This window comes from Hemicordylus capensis, chromosome 14 (assembly GCF_027244095.1).
Source record: "Hemicordylus capensis ecotype Gifberg chromosome 14, rHemCap1.1.pri, whole genome shotgun sequence".
NCBI lineage: Eukaryota > Metazoa > Chordata > Lepidosauria > Squamata > Cordylidae > Hemicordylus > Hemicordylus capensis.
This window is the reverse complement of record NC_069670.1, coordinates 6,380,991-6,398,509: the sequence shown is the minus strand read 5'-3', so window position 1 is coordinate 6,398,509 and position 17,519 is coordinate 6,380,991. Positions and strand designations below refer to the sequence as shown.

General features: G+C 52.1%; 2 protein-coding genes and 1 long non-coding RNA gene across 8 annotated transcripts in view; all 3 read right to left on the bottom strand.

Annotated features, from left to right (window-relative positions):
- Window positions 1-17,519, bottom strand: part of LOC128337633 (uncharacterized) — a 79,873-nt gene that overhangs the window by 24,088 nt on the left and 38,266 nt on the right. The gene's annotated exons all lie outside the window — the stretch shown is intronic.
- LOC128337614 (zinc finger protein 180-like) lies at window positions 2,050-4,515 on the bottom strand. 5 transcript variants are annotated; one of them, XM_053278847.1, is made up of 2 exons: window positions 3,958-4,515; window positions 2,050-3,268 (listed from the first exon to the last, which is right to left on the bottom strand). In XM_053278847.1, exon 2 carries the CDS (start codon window positions 3,004-3,006, stop codon window positions 2,209-2,211), a length of 798 nt encoding a protein of 265 aa, XP_053134822.1. In that variant the 5' UTR covers window positions 3,007-3,268; window positions 3,958-4,515; the 3' UTR covers window positions 2,050-2,208. The 5 variants fall into 5 exon arrangements, with proteins under 5 accessions (XP_053134822.1, XP_053134821.1, XP_053134823.1 ...); XM_053278846.1 differs by having other exon boundaries at window positions 2,050-3,265; XM_053278848.1 differs by lacking the exon at window positions 3,958-4,515 and adding an exon at window positions 3,445-3,755 and having other exon boundaries at window positions 2,050-3,265.
- Window positions 7,756-16,521, bottom strand: LOC128337586 (uncharacterized). 2 transcript variants are annotated; one of them, XM_053278773.1, is made up of 12 exons: window positions 16,405-16,521; window positions 13,490-13,713; window positions 13,157-13,384; window positions 12,946-13,025; window positions 12,249-12,368; window positions 12,037-12,110; window positions 11,592-11,697; window positions 11,311-11,406; window positions 10,448-10,555; window positions 10,236-10,332; window positions 9,857-9,893; window positions 7,756-9,539 (listed from the first exon to the last, which is right to left on the bottom strand). In XM_053278773.1, coding segments are annotated over exons 1-11 (1,149 nt in total). In that variant the 5' UTR covers window positions 16,407-16,521; the 3' UTR covers window positions 7,756-9,539; window positions 9,857-9,879. The 2 variants fall into 2 exon arrangements, with proteins under 2 accessions (XP_053134748.1, XP_053134747.1); XM_053278772.1 differs by having other exon boundaries at window positions 13,157-13,713.

Here is a 17,519-nt window from a genome sequence, read left to right as displayed (position 1 = left end):
TGGTTTAAACCTGCCTCTCTTCGCCCTTGACTGCCAAGTCTGAGGGGAAAAGAGACTCTTAACAGGGCCGAGAACCTTCTTCTTCCTGACAGAAATTGGTCCCGGAATTTGTGCCAAAATAACTTCTTACATTTACTAATCCAACTCTACTAATCCAGCTCCTTACATTTACTAATCCAGCTCTAACCACTGCACCACGCTGGCTCTTACGTTCTTTACACCCCAGTGCACAAATGGTTTGGTTATCTGTCAACCTGAGTTCGAATCCCCATTCAACCATGAAACTCGCTGGGTAACTCTGGGCCCATCACGTCTCTCTCAGCCTAACCGACCTCACAGGGTTGTCATGAGGATAAAAAATAAGCATGTATCCTGCTCTGAGCTCCTTGGAGGAAGAGCGGGATATAAAAATGTAATTTAAAAAAAATTAAATCAAATAAAAGTAACTAGCAGTTCAGAATTCATATGCAGTGACAGAGGAGTGGCAGTTGCTCCAATGTGTACTTTCCCCACAAGGCTGTAAAACTCCCTGCCTCATGAAGCTCCCAGTGTTATGAGCTATGGTTTGCCAGGGGTGGGGAGGGGAACTCCCCCAGACCACATTTTGGAGACACACTGTATTGTACTATATGACGGAATGGGTGGTATGTCTTCAATGAGAACATCTCAAAATTCTGCCCTGGCCCCATCTCCTTCATGGCCAAATAGGTCTTGGAGTAAAGATAATTTACTGGGATCTGCTACTGAGCGTGCGGGCAGACGGTGGTCAAAGGAAGGCAGGCACACCGGACAGAGGATGGCAAACCTGCTTGAACAAGCTAACAAATGGTGACTTGCTTGCAAGCACCCGCAGAGTTAAGTCCCACATTCACACAGCCTTTAGCTGGATTCGTAGAAACAGACGCATTTGCTGTAGGCAGAGTCAGGCTCATGGGCTGTATCTCAGCAGGGTCAACACTGACTGGCAGCAGCAGTTCTCCAGGGTTTCGGATGAGTCTTCCCCAGCCTTAGTGGGGGTTTCTAGGGACTGGATTTCCTCCTCCTAGCTAAGCTGGCCTTGTGGTAGCAAGCATGACTTGCCCCTTTTAGCTATGCAGGGATTGCCCTGGTTGCATATGAATGGGAGACTAGAAGTGTGAGCACTGGAAGATCTTCCCCTCAGGGGATGGAGCTGCTCTGGGAAGAGCATCTAGGTCCCAAGTTCCCTCCCTGGCAGCATCTCCAAGATAAGCCTGAGAGAGATTCCTGACTGCAACTTTGGAGAAGCCACTGCCAGTCTGGGTAGACAATCCTGAGCTAGATGGACCGAGGGTGTGACTCAGTAGATAGCAGCTTCCTATGTCCCTATGGGTTTACTACTGGGGACAGGATACCGGAGGCACAACAACAGCTCTGAAGTAAAAGGCTCTCACACGGGCTGCTGGACTACAGCTCCCATCCTCCCCAGTACTCAGCAGTCAGGGACACCATCCAGCAGTCAGGGATGATGGGAACTGAAGTACAACAGCTTGAGAGCTAAAGCTATGCAACTCTGGTCCAGTATCTGAGGATGGAGAGTGAGGGAGAATTCCATGGTCAAAAGAGCCTGTGGGTTGAAGATCAGAGTTAAGGCTCTGAAAATAGAAAGAAAAAGTTTTTTAAAAGTTTTATATTTTTTATTTTGTGTTGTAATTGGCATGCCGTCTTTTTCTGTGGGGTTTTTTTTTTTTTGATGTTTCTTTAATGTGCATTGCACAGAGAACAATTTGCAATCCTGCTACTGAAATTAGCTGCATGCACTATTTTTTACAGCAGAAAAAGTTCTCAGGTTTTTTGGTAGCTTTTTGAAAAAAATCTGAATATCATATTGTACTTCCCAATCACCTACAGATACCAAGTTGTGGGTGAACAATCCTGCCTCTTAAAGTAGCTGACTGAATCAGTTTTTATACCAGAATATATCTGGGGACATGTTCAAATAATTTAGGGTTTTTAAAATAATAAATAAAAAGCAGAAATACTGAATCAATCATATTTTCACTCTTACTGCTCCCAAAGGATTTTAAGTACTCAAGAATCAGATCAATTTTATGTTCTAAAACAACATAATGCCCACAAAAAGAAGATATTTATCAGATCCAAATGTACTATGATTCAAGTTTGCTCTACAAGTTCATTATACAATAAAATGAAAACTGTTTCAAATCTTACGAATTTCAAACTAGTCCTTTACTTAGAATTTAAATTATATAGTTTCTCTGCAGTGTGGGTTCTTTGATGCACAGTAAGTGGTGAACTTTGGCTGAAGCTCTTCCCACACTCCAAGCACTGATATGGTTTCTCTCCAGTGTGCGTTCTTTGATGCTTGGTAAGTGATCCACTGTCAGAGAAGCTCTTTCCACACTCGAAGCACTGATATGGCTTCTCTCCAGTGTGGAATCTTTGATGTCTGCGAAGTTTTCCACTGTCAGAGAAGCTTTTTCCACATTCCAAGCATAGATATGGTTTCTCTCCAGTATGAGTTCTTTGATGCACAGTAAGTGGTCCACTTGAAGTGAAGCTCTTTCCACACTCCAAACATTTATATGGTTTGGCTCCATTGTGGGTTCTTTGATGCACAGTAAGTGGTCCACTTGAACTGAAGCTCGTTCCACACTCCAAACATTTATATGGTTTGGCTCCATTGTGGATTCTTTGATGCACAATAAGTGGTCCACTCGCACTGAAGCGCTTTCCACACTCGAAGCACTCGTAAGGTTTCTCTACAGTGTGGATTCTTTGATGTGTGCTAAGTTGTCCACTCGCAGTGAAGCTCTTTCCACACTCGAAGCACTCATATGGTTTATCTCCAGTGTGGGTTCTTTGATGCACAGTAAGTGATCCACTCTGACTGAAGCTCTTTCCACACTCGAAGCAGTGATATGGCTTCTCTCCAGTGTGGGTTCTTTGATGTATAGTTAGAATTCCACTCATGCTGAAGCTCTTTCTAGTCTCCAAGCATTTATGTGGCTTCTCCCTTCTGTTCATTTCCCACTGTGAACCCTACAGCAAGATACAACTCCTACTAGTAGTGAGTAGTTTTTCCTACTCACAGGGCAGAGTTTTCGTTCTCTTTCTTTCCCCGTTGTTTTTCGGATTCTGGTTTTAGAGATGTCACACGGCTCTGCGGGAGAAGGCCCCTTCTTGTTCTTCTGTTTGGCTTCAGGTTTTCCTCCTCTGTTGTTCCCTCCTCCTTCTGTCTGATCCCTCTGAACGCTCCTGGGTGGGGCCTTCCCTCTTCCCTCACCTGCTGGAACAAAGAGAGAAGACCGGTCAGAGCCCGAGATGGAAAAGGAACCACCCAGATTTTCTATGCCTAGAAGACAGCGGTGTGCAGAGGGTCCCCAAGGGTTCTTTCCAAGCATCCCCAACACAAGGCATCCTGCCCTTAAGCCCCCCGCAATAAACAAACAAACAAATAATCACAAGCACAATCCACCGCAATCTCTGCATGCTCTGCAAACCCAGCCACACAGTCAAACCTCCTTAAATCCTATAACTTGCAGGAGCGGGGAGTCTCTTCCAAGCCAGCCTGCAGACCAGGGCTGCCTAACCTGGAGGGCTCCAGAGGGAGGCCAGCGACAACTCCCATCACCCCCAGGGACCATTGTCTGTGGCTGATGGGAGTTGTAGTCCCGCAGCGGCTGGGTCGGGGAGCCCTGCTGCAGAACCCACCCCCACCCCACCCGGGGCCCTTCCTGGGTGTGCGGCGGGGCAGGGCAGCCCAGCTCCGGGCAGCAGACCCCTCCCAGCAGGGCTCAGCCCAGGGCAGCGCCTCCCGCGGCCGCGGGACTGCAACTCCCGTCAGCCCCCGCCGCACTTCAGGACCGCGGGGGGTGACGGGAGCTGTAGTTCGGAGGCACCCTCCCGGAGAGCCGCCGCGCGTCGCCTCGCCCCCCACCCCACTCCCTGCAAACTGGAAAGGGAGCTCGAGCTTACCCGTCCCAGTGCTTTGCTTTGCTTCTTCTGCGGGGCTTCACCCAAGTCCAAGGAGCGGCCGGGCAGAGGCGGGGAACAGCCGGGCTGGCTGCGGGAGAGCCAAGAGTGGGGCCGGCTTCTTCGCCTACTCCGCCGATTCCCCTCCCTTACAAGCCCGTCTGCGCAGGCGCGGCTCGGGGAGCAGAAATAAGGGAGCAGGCAAGCAGTTGCCCTTGCCCAACCCAGGCAGGCAGCAGCTTCTCCAGGGGCCTCGGCCAAGAAGGGACTCCGACTACGGTGCACGGTGATGAGTAGCCAGGCAGGGCAGGACTTTTCTCTAGCCAAACCCTCCCTCCTCCCCTGGTGACGTCCTTGGCTCCTCGGAGGACGGTCTTTGCTCTCCCAAACGCGCTGCGTTAGAGATAGAGAGAAAAGGCACTAGCGCTTGCCTGCACCGAGTGGGGGGTGGACTAGAGGACCTCCGAGAACCCCTTCCAGCTCTGTGGGTCTGGGAGTCTATGGCTGTCTGCCTTGTCTGTCTGTCCAACCCCACCTGAAAACCCAGGTGGTTACCATATCTGCAGGAAAAGCTAAGGAAGGAAGAGGATGGGAGCAAAGGCTGAGGATGATGGGAGCTGTAGTCCAACAACATCGAGGTTGGACTACAACTCCCAGCATCCTTGGGAACCCCCAGGCTATTGCAAGACAAAGAGCCACCTATCTTGTGTGTCCGGTGAGAGTCTCTCTTCATACTACTCATTTTAAAATAAGACAAAGACACATTCACCTTTTTGCTTCTAAGGAACCTAGGAAGCTGCCTTGTACCTAAATTCAGTTTGTTTATTATTTATTTATTTAAACATTTCTTGGATCAGCTAAAATCAAATTGAGAAATCAACATTTAAAAGGGCCTGGGTGAACAAAAAGGTCTTTAGGTGGTGTCTAAAAGAACCAAGGAATGAAGTCAGGCAAACTTCGAGGAGAGGAGAGCTAGTCTTGTGGTAGCAAGCATGACTTGTCCCCATAGCTAAGCAGGGTTTGCATTTGAATGGGAGACTAGAAGTGTGAGCACTGTAAGATCTTCCCCCACTTAGGGGATGGAGCCGCTCTGGGAAGAGCATCTAGATCCCAAGTTCCCTCCCTGGCAGCATCTCCAAGATCGGGCTGAGAGAGATTCCTGCCTGCAACCTTGGAGAAGCCGCTGCCAGTCTGTGAAGACAATACTGAGCTAGTATATGGCAGTTTCCTGTGTTCCTATGAACCTCATAAATGGGGAGCCACCACCTAAAAGGCCCTGCCCCAGTAGCCACCCGCCTCACCTCGTTTGGCAGGGGCACCTGGAGGAGGGCCTCCGGAGAAGATCTTAAGGTAGGGGTGTGGACATATGGGGCAAGGTGCTCTCCCAAGCCATTGAGGACTTCAGAGGTGAAAACCAGCACTTGGAATTGGGCCCGGAAACGGACTGGGAGCCAGTGTAGCTGATGAAACCCTGGCATCCTATGATCGAAACTTCCAGTCCCGGTTAATCCTCTTTCAGCCCTATTTTGTACCAGCTGCAGCTTCCGGACCGTTCTCAAGGGCAGCCCCACGTACAGCACATTGCAGTAATCTAAGAGAGTGTGAGTTACTGTGGCCAAGCTCTCTCTGGTCAGGTTGCAGTTGGCTTCTCATCGGAAGCGGATGAAAGGCGCTCTGAGGCACAGAGGCCACGTGACAATGATGGACTGATATTCCATTTATGCTAAGCAGCCAAACAACAAGCACAGCAACAACTGCCCGACGCAGAACAGATCCCTGCATAAAGATGAGGAAAGAATCACTGCTTGGCAGAATCCACCCCCACGCCCCGGCTGCAATTATTACGACAACAAACATTTATGTGCCAATTTGCACCATTCTTTTTATTGATGTATTGTTCGATATACATATTGCTTTCCATTAAAGATCATCTCAAAGCCACTAGCTTGGATGACTTTAAGAGCGGCTTGGGAGAGCTCAGGAAAGACAGGTCTACTCATGGCTACAGATCTGGTGGCTAAAGGCCACCTCCAGCCTCAGAGGCAGGGGTGGAGCCAGAATTGAGCAGATGGGCTCAAAGCAGCCCCCCAGCTCCTGGGGCGCCCCCCCAGCTCCACCCCTCCCTGTTTTCTTCATTATCTCCCCCTCTCCCCTAGCTCTACTCCTGAGAGGTGGATCTGGGGTGGGGGTGACTGGTTTGGGGTGGGTGTGGGGAGAGAAAGGGGGAGAGTAGGGGGTGGGGCTGTTAGTAAAGGACACGGCATCTTATTAGAGAAGTTTTTTAATATCTTCTCGGCGGCGTATATCTGGTAGGCTTCTACGTGTTTAGCTCTATTGACAACCACTTTAAAAATTGCCCTTCATTATGGTTTCCGCCTGGTCTTCTAGAAACTTGATGAGCTTTTCACATTGTTGTATATTGTATACCCTTTTAAAAATTAACGTAAAGCGCCCCAAGTGCGCTGGAAGGGTGGGGTATAAATAGTTCAAATCACTAATACATAGACCGACCTTTTATTCCCACTGGGAGCGGGATCCCCCCAAGACAAGGATGTGTTTGAATGGGTGGGGCCGGCTGTCAAGGGCACATATCCCTTGGTGGCTTGGAGAGAGAACCCACCTGGTTTCAAACTGCACCCGCCAGAACTTTCCTTAGGCACGTCTTCCGAAGATGGTGCCACAATAATCCCAGAGATCATTGCGGATGTGCTGGGCTGTATTTCCCCCCCAAGGAAAGGGCCTCTGGGCTCCAGACTCCTGATGTCCTGGTCAGCATCCTCCACGCCAGGTTTTGCAACCTCTGTGCCCAACCAAGTGACCCCTCCAGTCGCCCTGCCCAGGATCCCCAAGGAGGAGGCTGGACCTAGAGAGCTGGGGGGCAGGGCAGGAGGCGGAGTCTCCTCCTGGGGCAGTGATCTTTTATGGGGAGGAGTCCAGAGGCCGGCTTGGGGGGAGGCAGACCAGCCCCCTCTCTGCCTGCCGAAGCTTCCCGGGCTGGTCGCCAAGGACACCTTCTCCTGGGAGTGGATCTGAAGTCACCTGGCTGGGAAACGCAGCACACTCAGGAACAAGGGTCCCCGAAATGCAGGCGGCTGCTGCTGCTGCTGGGAAAGCTCTACTCTCCCACTCCAGGGTGGGCCGAACTGGGCTGGGGGATCCCTAGGCTGACTCTCGAGAAAGCAGCTTCATATGCGGGTGGGGGAGACCCAGACGTGCCGGGTTCAGTGGAGAGGAAGGAGAGCTGGCCTGGGGGCAGCAAGCAGGAATGGCCCCTTTTGCTAAGCAGGGTCAGTCCTGGTTTGCATTTGAACGGGAGACTAGGTGTGTCAGCCCTGTGAGATCTTGGCCTTACGGGGAAGAGCCCCTGCCTGCTTGCATGCAGAAAGTTCCAAGCTCCCTCCCTGGCATTTCCAGATCAGGTTGACAAGAGAGGGCTGGGAGAGACCCCTGCCTGAAACCTTGGAGCTGCCAGTCTGTGCAGACAGTCCTGAGCTAGACGGGCCACTGGTCTGACTCGGTAGGAAGCAGCTTTCTAGGTTTCCGTATTCGGCATGTCCCGTCCAAAAGGATCTCTGCAGAGCTGAGGAAAACCTCCTAACAGAGACCTTTGAGACCAGATTGGGCTCAGTGGACCAATGGTCTGATGACCAGAGTGTCGGGCCAGGGAGACTCGGGTTCGAATATCCATTCAGCCATGACACTAGTGGGCCAGTCATTTCTCTCTCAGCCTAGCCTACCTCACAAGGTTTTCATGAGGATAAACATAGCCATGTAAAATATATTTTAAACACAACAGAGGAGTGGGCTCAAACAAAACCAAGTTTTATTTCCAATTCGGTCCCCATAAAATTACACACTATGTCTATATATTATCATATCATAGTCTTTGTTTCTGTCCTTGACCAGCACAACAGTGAAACAAACAACAACAGTTCAAACAATCTACAGTCTTAATATCTGGAGAGGTCCATCTCCAGTTACCACCGGTACGTCCGGTGGAGACTCGGAACGGGGTCTTTTCTGTAGCTGCTCCTGGTCTATGGAACGCACTCCTGGCAGATATCCGCAGTTTAGGCTCACTGTTGGGGGGTCCTCTGGGGGGGGGAGGGAGGAGGGTCCTCCGGGGGGGGAGGGAGTGGCCGTCTGCTCTGGCAGTGTTAATTTCTCCCCCTGCTCACAATCCCTGCTTTCACTCCCCCTTGGAGCTGGCAGGCTGTCAAGCCAGGAGTTTGCAATGCTGCACACAGAGGTTAAGGAATTTCCTAGCGGAGAGACTATTTGGGTCGGTGATCGCGCCCATTTGGCTAGAGCCAGAGTCGTTTGAGGAAGGTTGAGGTCGGCAGTTGGATCTGGATCCTTCTTGGGAGGCAGAGTTTGGATTCGTTTCTCAGGCACTGCAGGCTTAGCTGTTCTTTCTCGTGACTTTGAGGCACCTTTAGAAAACAAAGGTTGATTCTCTGGATTCTCCCAATTCTCTGGGTTGTAAAAAAAACCCTCTTAGGGAAAATTTCCAGGCTATTTAGGTGATCAGGCATTCTTCATAGCAAGCAAGATTCGGTTTAGAGTGATCGAGGGACGAGATGCCGGGCTGTGCATTTCAGATTAACCGGTGTCATTTGAATGAAATTAGTCGTGTATATGGTATTTGAAGGTATTAATGTTTTATGTATTTTATTATTGTTGTTGTTGCTTCTTCTTCTTGTATTTATGCTGGCCTTGGGCCAAAATAAACAAATGCATACATATAGGCATGTGAATCAAGGTTGCAGGAATTAACCACTGTTCAAACGAAAGTAAAAGTCGGATTTCATAAGGTCGTCTCGTTGGCTTTTTGACATAAAACAGTTAATCGCTCGAATTAGGTCGAAATTGTAGGATCTGAGCAAGAGAACGTTTAATGCAAGATTGATTATCCAGCGTCGCACATTTATGCAGTTTATATATCAAGTGTGGAAATTAGTCTCATCCAAACCAGTTGGAGTCAAGCTGAAGAACTGCGGCAGGATCCAGGTTTTAGCGCCTCCAGAAAGAGCCCCCTGAAAGTGTTGAGACAGGGAGTGAATTGAGACGGAAAGGAGTCGCTGTCTTTCTGTCAGAGCCGAGAAACTGCTCTTCCCTTTTCTGACCGGCAGAAACGAGGAGTTCTTTGCAAACAAAAGGATTCCTGGAATCCACAGGCTGAGTGGACTGCGAAATGAAAGTGATGCCGTCAAGGCGGGTGGCTTCCAAGGCGGTCAGCTTGCGCGTCCCAAGTCCAAACTGGCCATCCAGGACAGAGTCTTGTTTGCCCATCGCACCGCGCAGGTTCCACCCGCAGGGCTGTCTGGAAAGCAAGAGCTTGCAGTAGGAAGCCCAGCCCCATTCTTGGGCCTCATCACGACACCAGGCCCAACGTCTCGCTGGGTTAGCTGGCTTGGAATGGGCTCGACCCCACCCCCTGCGGTCCCCTGGTGCCCTGGGCTGGGCAGGCAGGCAGGGCCTCCGCCGGTTGTGCCTTCGAGAGCCTCTTTGGTGCTGGCGCCGACTTCGGCCATCCACTGGGGTCCTCCTCCCTTCAGGAGCTTTGCCTCCGCTGCGCCTCCACCCTAATCACACAGAGAAATAGGAAATAAATCAGATGGCTCCCTGTCCCCAAAGGGCTCACAGTCTAGAAAGAAACACACGAGAGACACCAGCCACAGTCACTGGAGGGATGCTGTGCTGGGGGTGGAGAGGGCCAGTTACTCTCCCCCGGCTAAATACAAGAGAATCACCATCTGGGCAAAGAGGTGCCTCTTTGCCCAGTTAGCAGAAGAAGAGTCCCCGCACGGCTTGGTTTGGGAAAGGGGCAGAGGGCCCTGCCCGCCCCCGAGAAATGGAGTCGCAATTCCCAAAAGGGAGCAGAAGAAATGGCTTCACCCACCTGAGCTGGGCCACAAGGGGGCATCAGTCGTCCTCGTCTGTTTGGGAGAGAAGACAAGAGAATTAACGAGAGCCCGGCTGGGTTTGGGAAAGGGGCAGAGGGCCCTGCCCGTCCCCGGGAAATGGAGGCAGCTTCCGGGCTGGAATCCCCAAAGGGAGCAAGAGGAACGGCTTCCCCAGCTGCGGTGGGGCCAGAAGGCCTTCCTCAGGGAGCGCCATGTTCGCCCTGGGGCAGGATGGGGAAGCCAAGGCACTTGCTCTGGGGAGGGCACTGGGAGGGAAGAGAGGCGGAGGAGCAGGTGGGCTCCTCGGAGACCCCCGGCGGGCCCAGAGCAGGGAGGGAGCTCTGCCTGCCCCATTCCCTTGGGGGTGGACTTTACCTTCACTCGAAGTGTCCCCCCCGTCTCCCTTGGCACGGGCCGTTGTCCGCCCCACCCGGCGGATGGCCAGGGGCAGAAGAGGCTTGATGACCTCCGCCTGCAGAGAGAGGGAGGAAAGAAGGCCCGTCAGAGCTCGACTGGGGACCCCGGAACCTGGAAGAGGGCGCTGGGGGATGCCGGAGCCAGGCCAGGCCAGCGTGGGGGAGACTGACCTCAAAATGGAAGGGTGGCCCAATGGCCACATTCAGCAGAAAAAGGCCCGCCTTCTCCGCCACCGCCACTTCTCGCTGGTCCACCGAATAGGTGACCAGATCGATGGCCTGTAGGACAAAAGGAACTGGGTGGGTCCCACCAAGTATGCCCAAAGACCCCCAGAGAGCCCTCCACCCCCGAAAAGGTGATGCTTTGAAAGGAGGCGTGGACTCTGGGAAAGGATCAAGTCGAGGGATGGTGGAAGAAGGCAAGAGCTCCCAACCCCACGGAATAAAGAGACGAGAGAAGGAAAGCAATCTGAGAAGCCACCTCATTGAACTCATCCGGATGAGCAGGGTATATTTTAAAAGTCAGTACACGCCACAATGAAAAACATCCTTTATCAGGTTAAATGAGATGGCTTATTCAAGGAGTTTCTTTATATTGTGTCTTTTTACTCCCTGGTGTTTGGAGGTCTTGCCTTCTTCCACCATCCAGAGAGTGGATCATTTCCCAGAGTCCCTGCCTACTGTCAAAGCATCACCTTTGGGGCTCTCTTATGGGTCCTTTGGGGGTCCCTCCAAATGCCATCGCCCTGGGTGAAATCCTCACACCAGGAGGACAACAGCCGGGCCCCCAGACGGAGGAGAATGGAGAGGGGGGCTTCTCTCCAATGAGCCAGCGTGGTGTAGTGGTTAGAGTGCTGGACGAGGGCCGGGGAGACCCGAGTTCAAACCCCCATTCAGCCTCATGAGACTCGCTGGGGGACTCTGGGCCAGTCACTTCTCTCTCAGCCTCGCCTACTTCACAGGGTTGTTGTGAGGAGAAACTCAAGTATGGAGTCCACCGCTCTGGGCTGGAAGAGCCCCCCCCCCCCACTTACCTCCGTCATGCGGATCAGATGGGCCAGGGAGGGCTTCTGGGTCAGGAGCTCCCTCAGGAGGGCCTGGAGGGCCTTTTCGGGGGGCAGGAACGGGCTCTGCAAGGGAGGGAGGAAGGGGGCCAGAGTGTGGCTGCTGGTGGCCAGAGGGGTCTCCCGGCCCCGCCTCTGTCCTTCCGCTCAGGGGGGCTTCAGCCACCAAGCAGGCCCCCCACCGAGGGAGCACCGGCCTTTGCCGGGGGGGGGGGGCAGGGGGGGAGCGAAGGAGCCCCGTCCCTCTTTACCTGCAGGTCTCCCTGTGGAGCTTCGCCCAGGACGCGGCACATGCTGGAGAGGGACCCCCTGATCACCCTCTCCTCTCTGTCCCAGGAGAAGCAAGGCCTCATCCGGCTGCCAAGAGAAAAGGGGGAAGAAGGTGAGAAAGCCAGTTGGGCGGGGGGGGGGGAGAGGATGCCATCCAGAACCTGGCACCACCGGAGGGGAAAGGTCTCCCCACTCCCCCAGCCAGGGCCCCGATCCGAGGACTCCCCAGGCCTCCAGGCAGAGGGAGGGAGCCGGATCCTCAGTGGCACTCCCTCCAAAGCCCTGGGGGGAGCTCCTCCTCCTCTCGGGCCCCACCAGCCCTTCCCCCCAGGCCGGAGGGTGCCCAGGGCCAAGGGGCTGCTCCCTCCCTGACATTCTCCAGCAGGGGGGGGGTCCCACCACTGGCCTTCCCGCCCCCCAACGTACCTCAAGAAGGTGAGGACCTCCATGGACAGAGAGAAGAGGTGATCTGGCAGGGGGTCGATGGAGTCCAGCTCCTCCTGGAGGGAACAGAGAGCAGGATGGAGACCGACCCCAAGGCTGCCCTCCTCCTGCCCCGTCCCAAGGGCTGCCTCCGCCCCCCAGCCGGCCCCCCTGCCCCACACGCCCCCCCGGCTGCCAGCCAGCCCCTCACTCACCAGCACGTCCTGGGCTGCCCACTCCTTGCTGAAAGGGAGCCGATCCTCCCCCCTCCGGAGCGCCTCCAGGCAGGCCTGGCAGATGGCCCTGAGGAAGCCAAGCTGGGCTGCCCTCCGGTCCTGGAAGGGGCAAGCATGTGGGGCAGGATTCAGTAGGGCAGGATCCCCCCCCCCCCCGCTTAGGCAGGCCCCCTTCTCAGAGAGGCTGCTGCTGCCTTGATCCTGCCCCTTTTCAGGACCCTGGACAAGGCTCCGGGCTGCCCAAGGGAAGTCCCGCTGACCCCTGCTCACTGGGCAAAGAGGCACCTTTTAACCTGGTGAGTCTCTTTCTTGAGCAGGGGGAGAGTGACTGGCCCTATCCGACCCCAGCAGAGCATCCCTAGTCCCGAGGCTGTTGCTGGTGTCTGTCGGATGTTTCTTTTTAGACTGTGAGCCGGGGATCAAGACTTTGTTGTGTTCTGTGTAAACCGCTTTGATAACTTGTTGAGAAGCCGTATATAAATATATTTGTGGTAGTGGTGGTTGTAATGATAAATAATTGGCGCATAAGTGGCTGTTGCTGGTGTCTCTCGGACGTTTCTTTTTAGACTGTGAGCTCTTTGGGGACAGGGGCCATTTTTGGAAGGGCGGTATAGAAAGCAGATAAACAAAGAACTCAAGAAATAAGAAGTCGTCCTGGATGAGGGGGGTTCCCTACCTTCCCTGCGCCTTCCTCTGGGAGTTGGGTCTCACTCCTCCGCCTCAACCAGGCCTCCACCTGCTGGCAGGGGGTTAGATCTGCAGAAGGGGGGAGAGGGAGAGAAGGCCGGACAGTGAGCGGGCTGTCATTCCAGCCGCCCCCCTCCCCACACCTGCTTGCCCCACCTCCCTCTCTCCACCAGCCCCCGTGGACTGGGGCAGCTCCTCACCTCCATCGTCTTGTGTAGGGAGTTCCGATGGTCCTGCCGTGCTCCTCTCCCAGGTGGGCGACAGCGGAGGAGGCGAGCAGGGTGGCGACAGAGGAGGTGGCGACAGCGGAGGCGGCGACAGGGAAGGCGAGGAGCGGGGTGGCGACAGAGGAGCTGGCGACAGCGGAGGCGGTGAGGGCGAGCGGGGCGGCGACAGGAAAGGCGAGGAGCGTGGTGGCGACAGAGGAGGTGGCGACAGCGGAGGCGGTGAGGGCGAGCGGGGCGGCGACAGGGAAGGCGAGGAGCGTGGTGGCGACAGAGGTGGTGGCGACAGCGGAGGCGGCGACAGCGGAGGCGGTGAGGGAGAGCGGGGTGGCAACAGCGGGGGAGGAGAGCGAGGCGGGGCCACCAACGGAGGTAACGGAGCGGGAGCAGGAGCGGGGGCCACCCGGTTCCTGCGGCCACAAATCCACCACCATCGGCTGGCAGTGGGCTGGGCGGCTCTCGGCTGCCCTGGGGCTTCCAGGGGGGCCGCTCGGCTGGACCTTTTTGCCAGAAAGGCCCGGATCCTGCGCAACCTAGGAGAGAGTGGGGAGACAGTGAGAAGGAGGCCTTTGGGGGGACAGAGAGGGGACCCAGGGTGTGGGGATCCTGGAAATAATCAAGCAGCAAATAACAGCAGTGTCAAAGAAGATTAGCAGATACGAGCCAGAATTACACAACACAGGCAGACTCTCCAGTTCCAGTCGAATCAGACACGTTACTACTAAAGCATAGAAGGAGAAACTGCAAGAAACCTAGAAACACCAAATCAAGAAGAAACAGTGCAATTCTGGGGGAAATTATGGGACAATCCAATAGATTATAATAAAAAAGCAGGCTGGATGAAAGAGGTCGAAAAATGTAACCAACAAATGCAAGATCTAATAATAACACCAGAATTAATAAGTGAAAGAGCAAAGAAATTAAAAATTGGACTGCGCCAGGCAACGATGAACTGCATGGCTTTTGGCTTAAACACCTAACAAGCCTTCATAAACAACTATCAAAACAGTTCAATCACATTTTGCAAGGAGGTGATATTGAACAATGGCTAACAATTGGGAAAACTCATCTCATCATGAAAGGCCCAGCAAAAGGTGCAGTTCCAAGTAATTCTAGACCAATCACCTGCCTGCCAACCATGTTCAAATTATTAACTGGAATAATAGCAGATGAAGTGATGCAACACTTATTAACTAGCAAACAGCTTCCAGTTGAACAGAAAGGAAATTGCCCGAACACCAGAGGCACAAAAGACCAGCTGCTGATTAACAAAATGATTTTAGAAAACTGCAAGAGAAGAAAAACCAATCTAAGTGTTGCATGGATTGACTACAAGAAAGCCTTCAATTCATTGCCTCACACATGGATACTAAAATGTTTAGAAGCAACTGGTGTCAGCAAAAACATTCAGATATTTATTTAAAAAGCAATGAGCATGTGGAGTGCACAGTTAACAATCAATGGCGAGACACTTGGACAGGTTAGCATTAGAAGAGGCATTTTCCAAGGGGACTCACTATCCCCTCTGTTGTTTGTAATCGCCATGACCCCACTTTCACAAAACAGGCCTCGGATACCAAACATCTCAAACATCAAGTCAAATCAACCATCTGCTGTACATGGACGATCTGAAGTTGTATGGAAAGTCCCAGTCAGAAATCGAATCACTGCTAAACACTGTCTGTATATTCAGTAGCAATATAGCAATGGAGTTTGGACTAGACAAGTGTGCTGCATTAATAATGGACAGAGGGAAAATAACAAAAACAGAAGGAATAGAACTGCCCAATGGAAGCAAGATCAAGAACCTGGAAGAGAAAGAACCTTACAAATACTTGGGCATTCTCCAGGCGGATAACATTGCACACACTGAAGTTAAAAGAAAAATTGGAAGTGAATACATCAGGAGAGTCAGAAAAATCCTCAAGTCCAAACTCAATGGCGGGAACACCATACAAGCCATCAACACCTGGGCTATACCTGTTATCAGATACACTGCAGGAATAATAGAATGGACCCAGGCAGAGCTAGAGACGCTTGATCGTAAGACCAGGAAAATAATGACCATCAATCATGCTCTGCACCCCTGCAGTGATGTCGATAGGCTATACCTCCCTCGCAGCTCAGGTGGAAGAGGAATGCTGCAAGTCCATCAAACAGTAGAGGAGGAGAAAAGAGGCCTTGAAGAATACATCACCGACAGTGAAGAAGATGCACTTCAAATGGTCAAAAACGAGAAACTATTCAACACCAATGAAACAAAGCAGGCCTACAAGAAAGAACAAGTCAAGAACCGAGCAGAAAAATGGAAAAATAAGCCACTGCATGGTCAATATTTGCACAATATAAGTGGAAAATCAAACATCACCAAGACCTGGCAATGGCTTAAGAATGGCAACTTGAAGAAAGAAACAGAGGGTTTAATACTGGCTGCACAAGAACAGGCACTAAGAACAAATGCAATAAGAGCCAAAGTTGAAAAGTCCACAACAAACAGCAAGTGCCGCCTTTGTAAAGAGGCAGATGAAACCGTGGACCACCTAATCAGCTGTTGTAAAAAGATCGCACAGACTGACTACAAACAAAGGCATGACAAGGTTGCAGGGATGATACACTGGAACAAATGCAAAAAAATACAAGCTACCTGTAGCCAAAAATTGGTGGGACCATCAAAGTGAAAAAGTTGAAGAAAATGAAGATGTAAAAATATTATGGGACTTCCGACTACAAACAGACAGACATCTGCCACACAATACACCAGATATAACAGTAGTTGAGAAGAAAGAAAAACAAGTCAAAATAATCGACATAGCAATACCAGGGGATAGCAGAATCCAAGAAAAAGAAATAGAAAAAATCACAAAATACAAAGATCTACAAATTGAAATTGAAAGGCTGTGGCAGAAGAAGACCCAAATCATCCCAGTGGTCATTGGCGCCCTGGGTGCAGTTCCAAAAGACCCTGAAGAGCACCTCAACACCATCGGGGCCACAGAAATCACCATCAGCCAATTACAAAAAGCAGCTTTACTGGGAACAGCCTATATTCTGCAACGATATCTATAACCATTGACAATAAAATTCTGGCATCCCAGGTCCTTGGGAAGGACTCGATGTCTGGATAAAACAAACCAGTCAATAACACCTGTCTGACTGTGTGAATAAATAATAATATTAGATGGATTAGAAATAAAAAGAAATGAAAAAAAATAAGCAATACTTACATGCTGACCAGGATCCTGGATCTTCTCCAAACAAAGCGAAGACCAACTGACAACACAAGAAACAACAACAAGAAGAAGCACAAACAACAACAAACAACAACCCCAGCCCCAACCGCCTCCCCCTCCCTATCCCAAACAACAACAACCCCTGCCCCAACCCCCTCCCCCTCCCTATCCCAAACAAATCAGAAGACTGCTCTGCTATTTACTATCTCTCTCTCTCTCTCAATCGCTCTCTCTTTCACTCTCACAATCGCGCCCAATCACTCTCTAAATCTCTTTCGCCGCCACAGCCACTCTCCCAGACACCCGCTCTCTTTCACTCTCACATGCATTCAAGGGAGCCAGCGAGGATTCCGGCCCCAGGACCCCGTAGCGACGGGTGACCTCACAAAGGGGGCTGCATCACCAGCTAACTGCCAACCCAACGGCCGCTGGTCCTCTGGGGTCGAGGACCCTCCTTGGAACTCGGGGGCCCCTGCGGTTCTTCCGGGGGTCTCTCCCTTTCCGGCCATGTCCCATCCAGACTGACAATGGCACCTGCCCCGAAATGTTGTCCCAAAGTTGAATGGCAAAGTCCACGCAAATTAGAAGTAAGCCCCTTCAAGGGTGGGGTTGGGGAAGCCAGACAGAGACCCAATGCCTTTGCATCACTGTGATACAGCCGAGATGATTTGAGGATATGCAGACAGTACATTTCCCTGCAGCTGAAACGGCGGGTTTCTGGGGAATCACTTCACGTGGGATGATTTTCACCATGCAACTGGTTCTAGGCCCCTTCAAATGTCACATGGGCTGTTCCTGCCAGCGCCACTGTGTGGGCACACAAATCTGCATGTGCAAAAAGTGTGTGGACAGACGATACGTGCATGAATCGGAACACGGACATATTCCCACTGTGCTCCTTTGGTGTGTACATTGCAATTGGAAGTATTAGACACAGGTCTTTCCCCCTCCTTCTGGCGCTCCGAGTGCAAATTCACCACCCTTCTGGCCAGAAAACAGCTGAACTCCGACTTGCACTGAAGGGGCAAATTTGAGTGTCAGAAATGGGAGGGAGACAGGAGCCAAATTCAAAGGCAGTGGAGGGGAGAATCAAGCATCAACATCTAGCC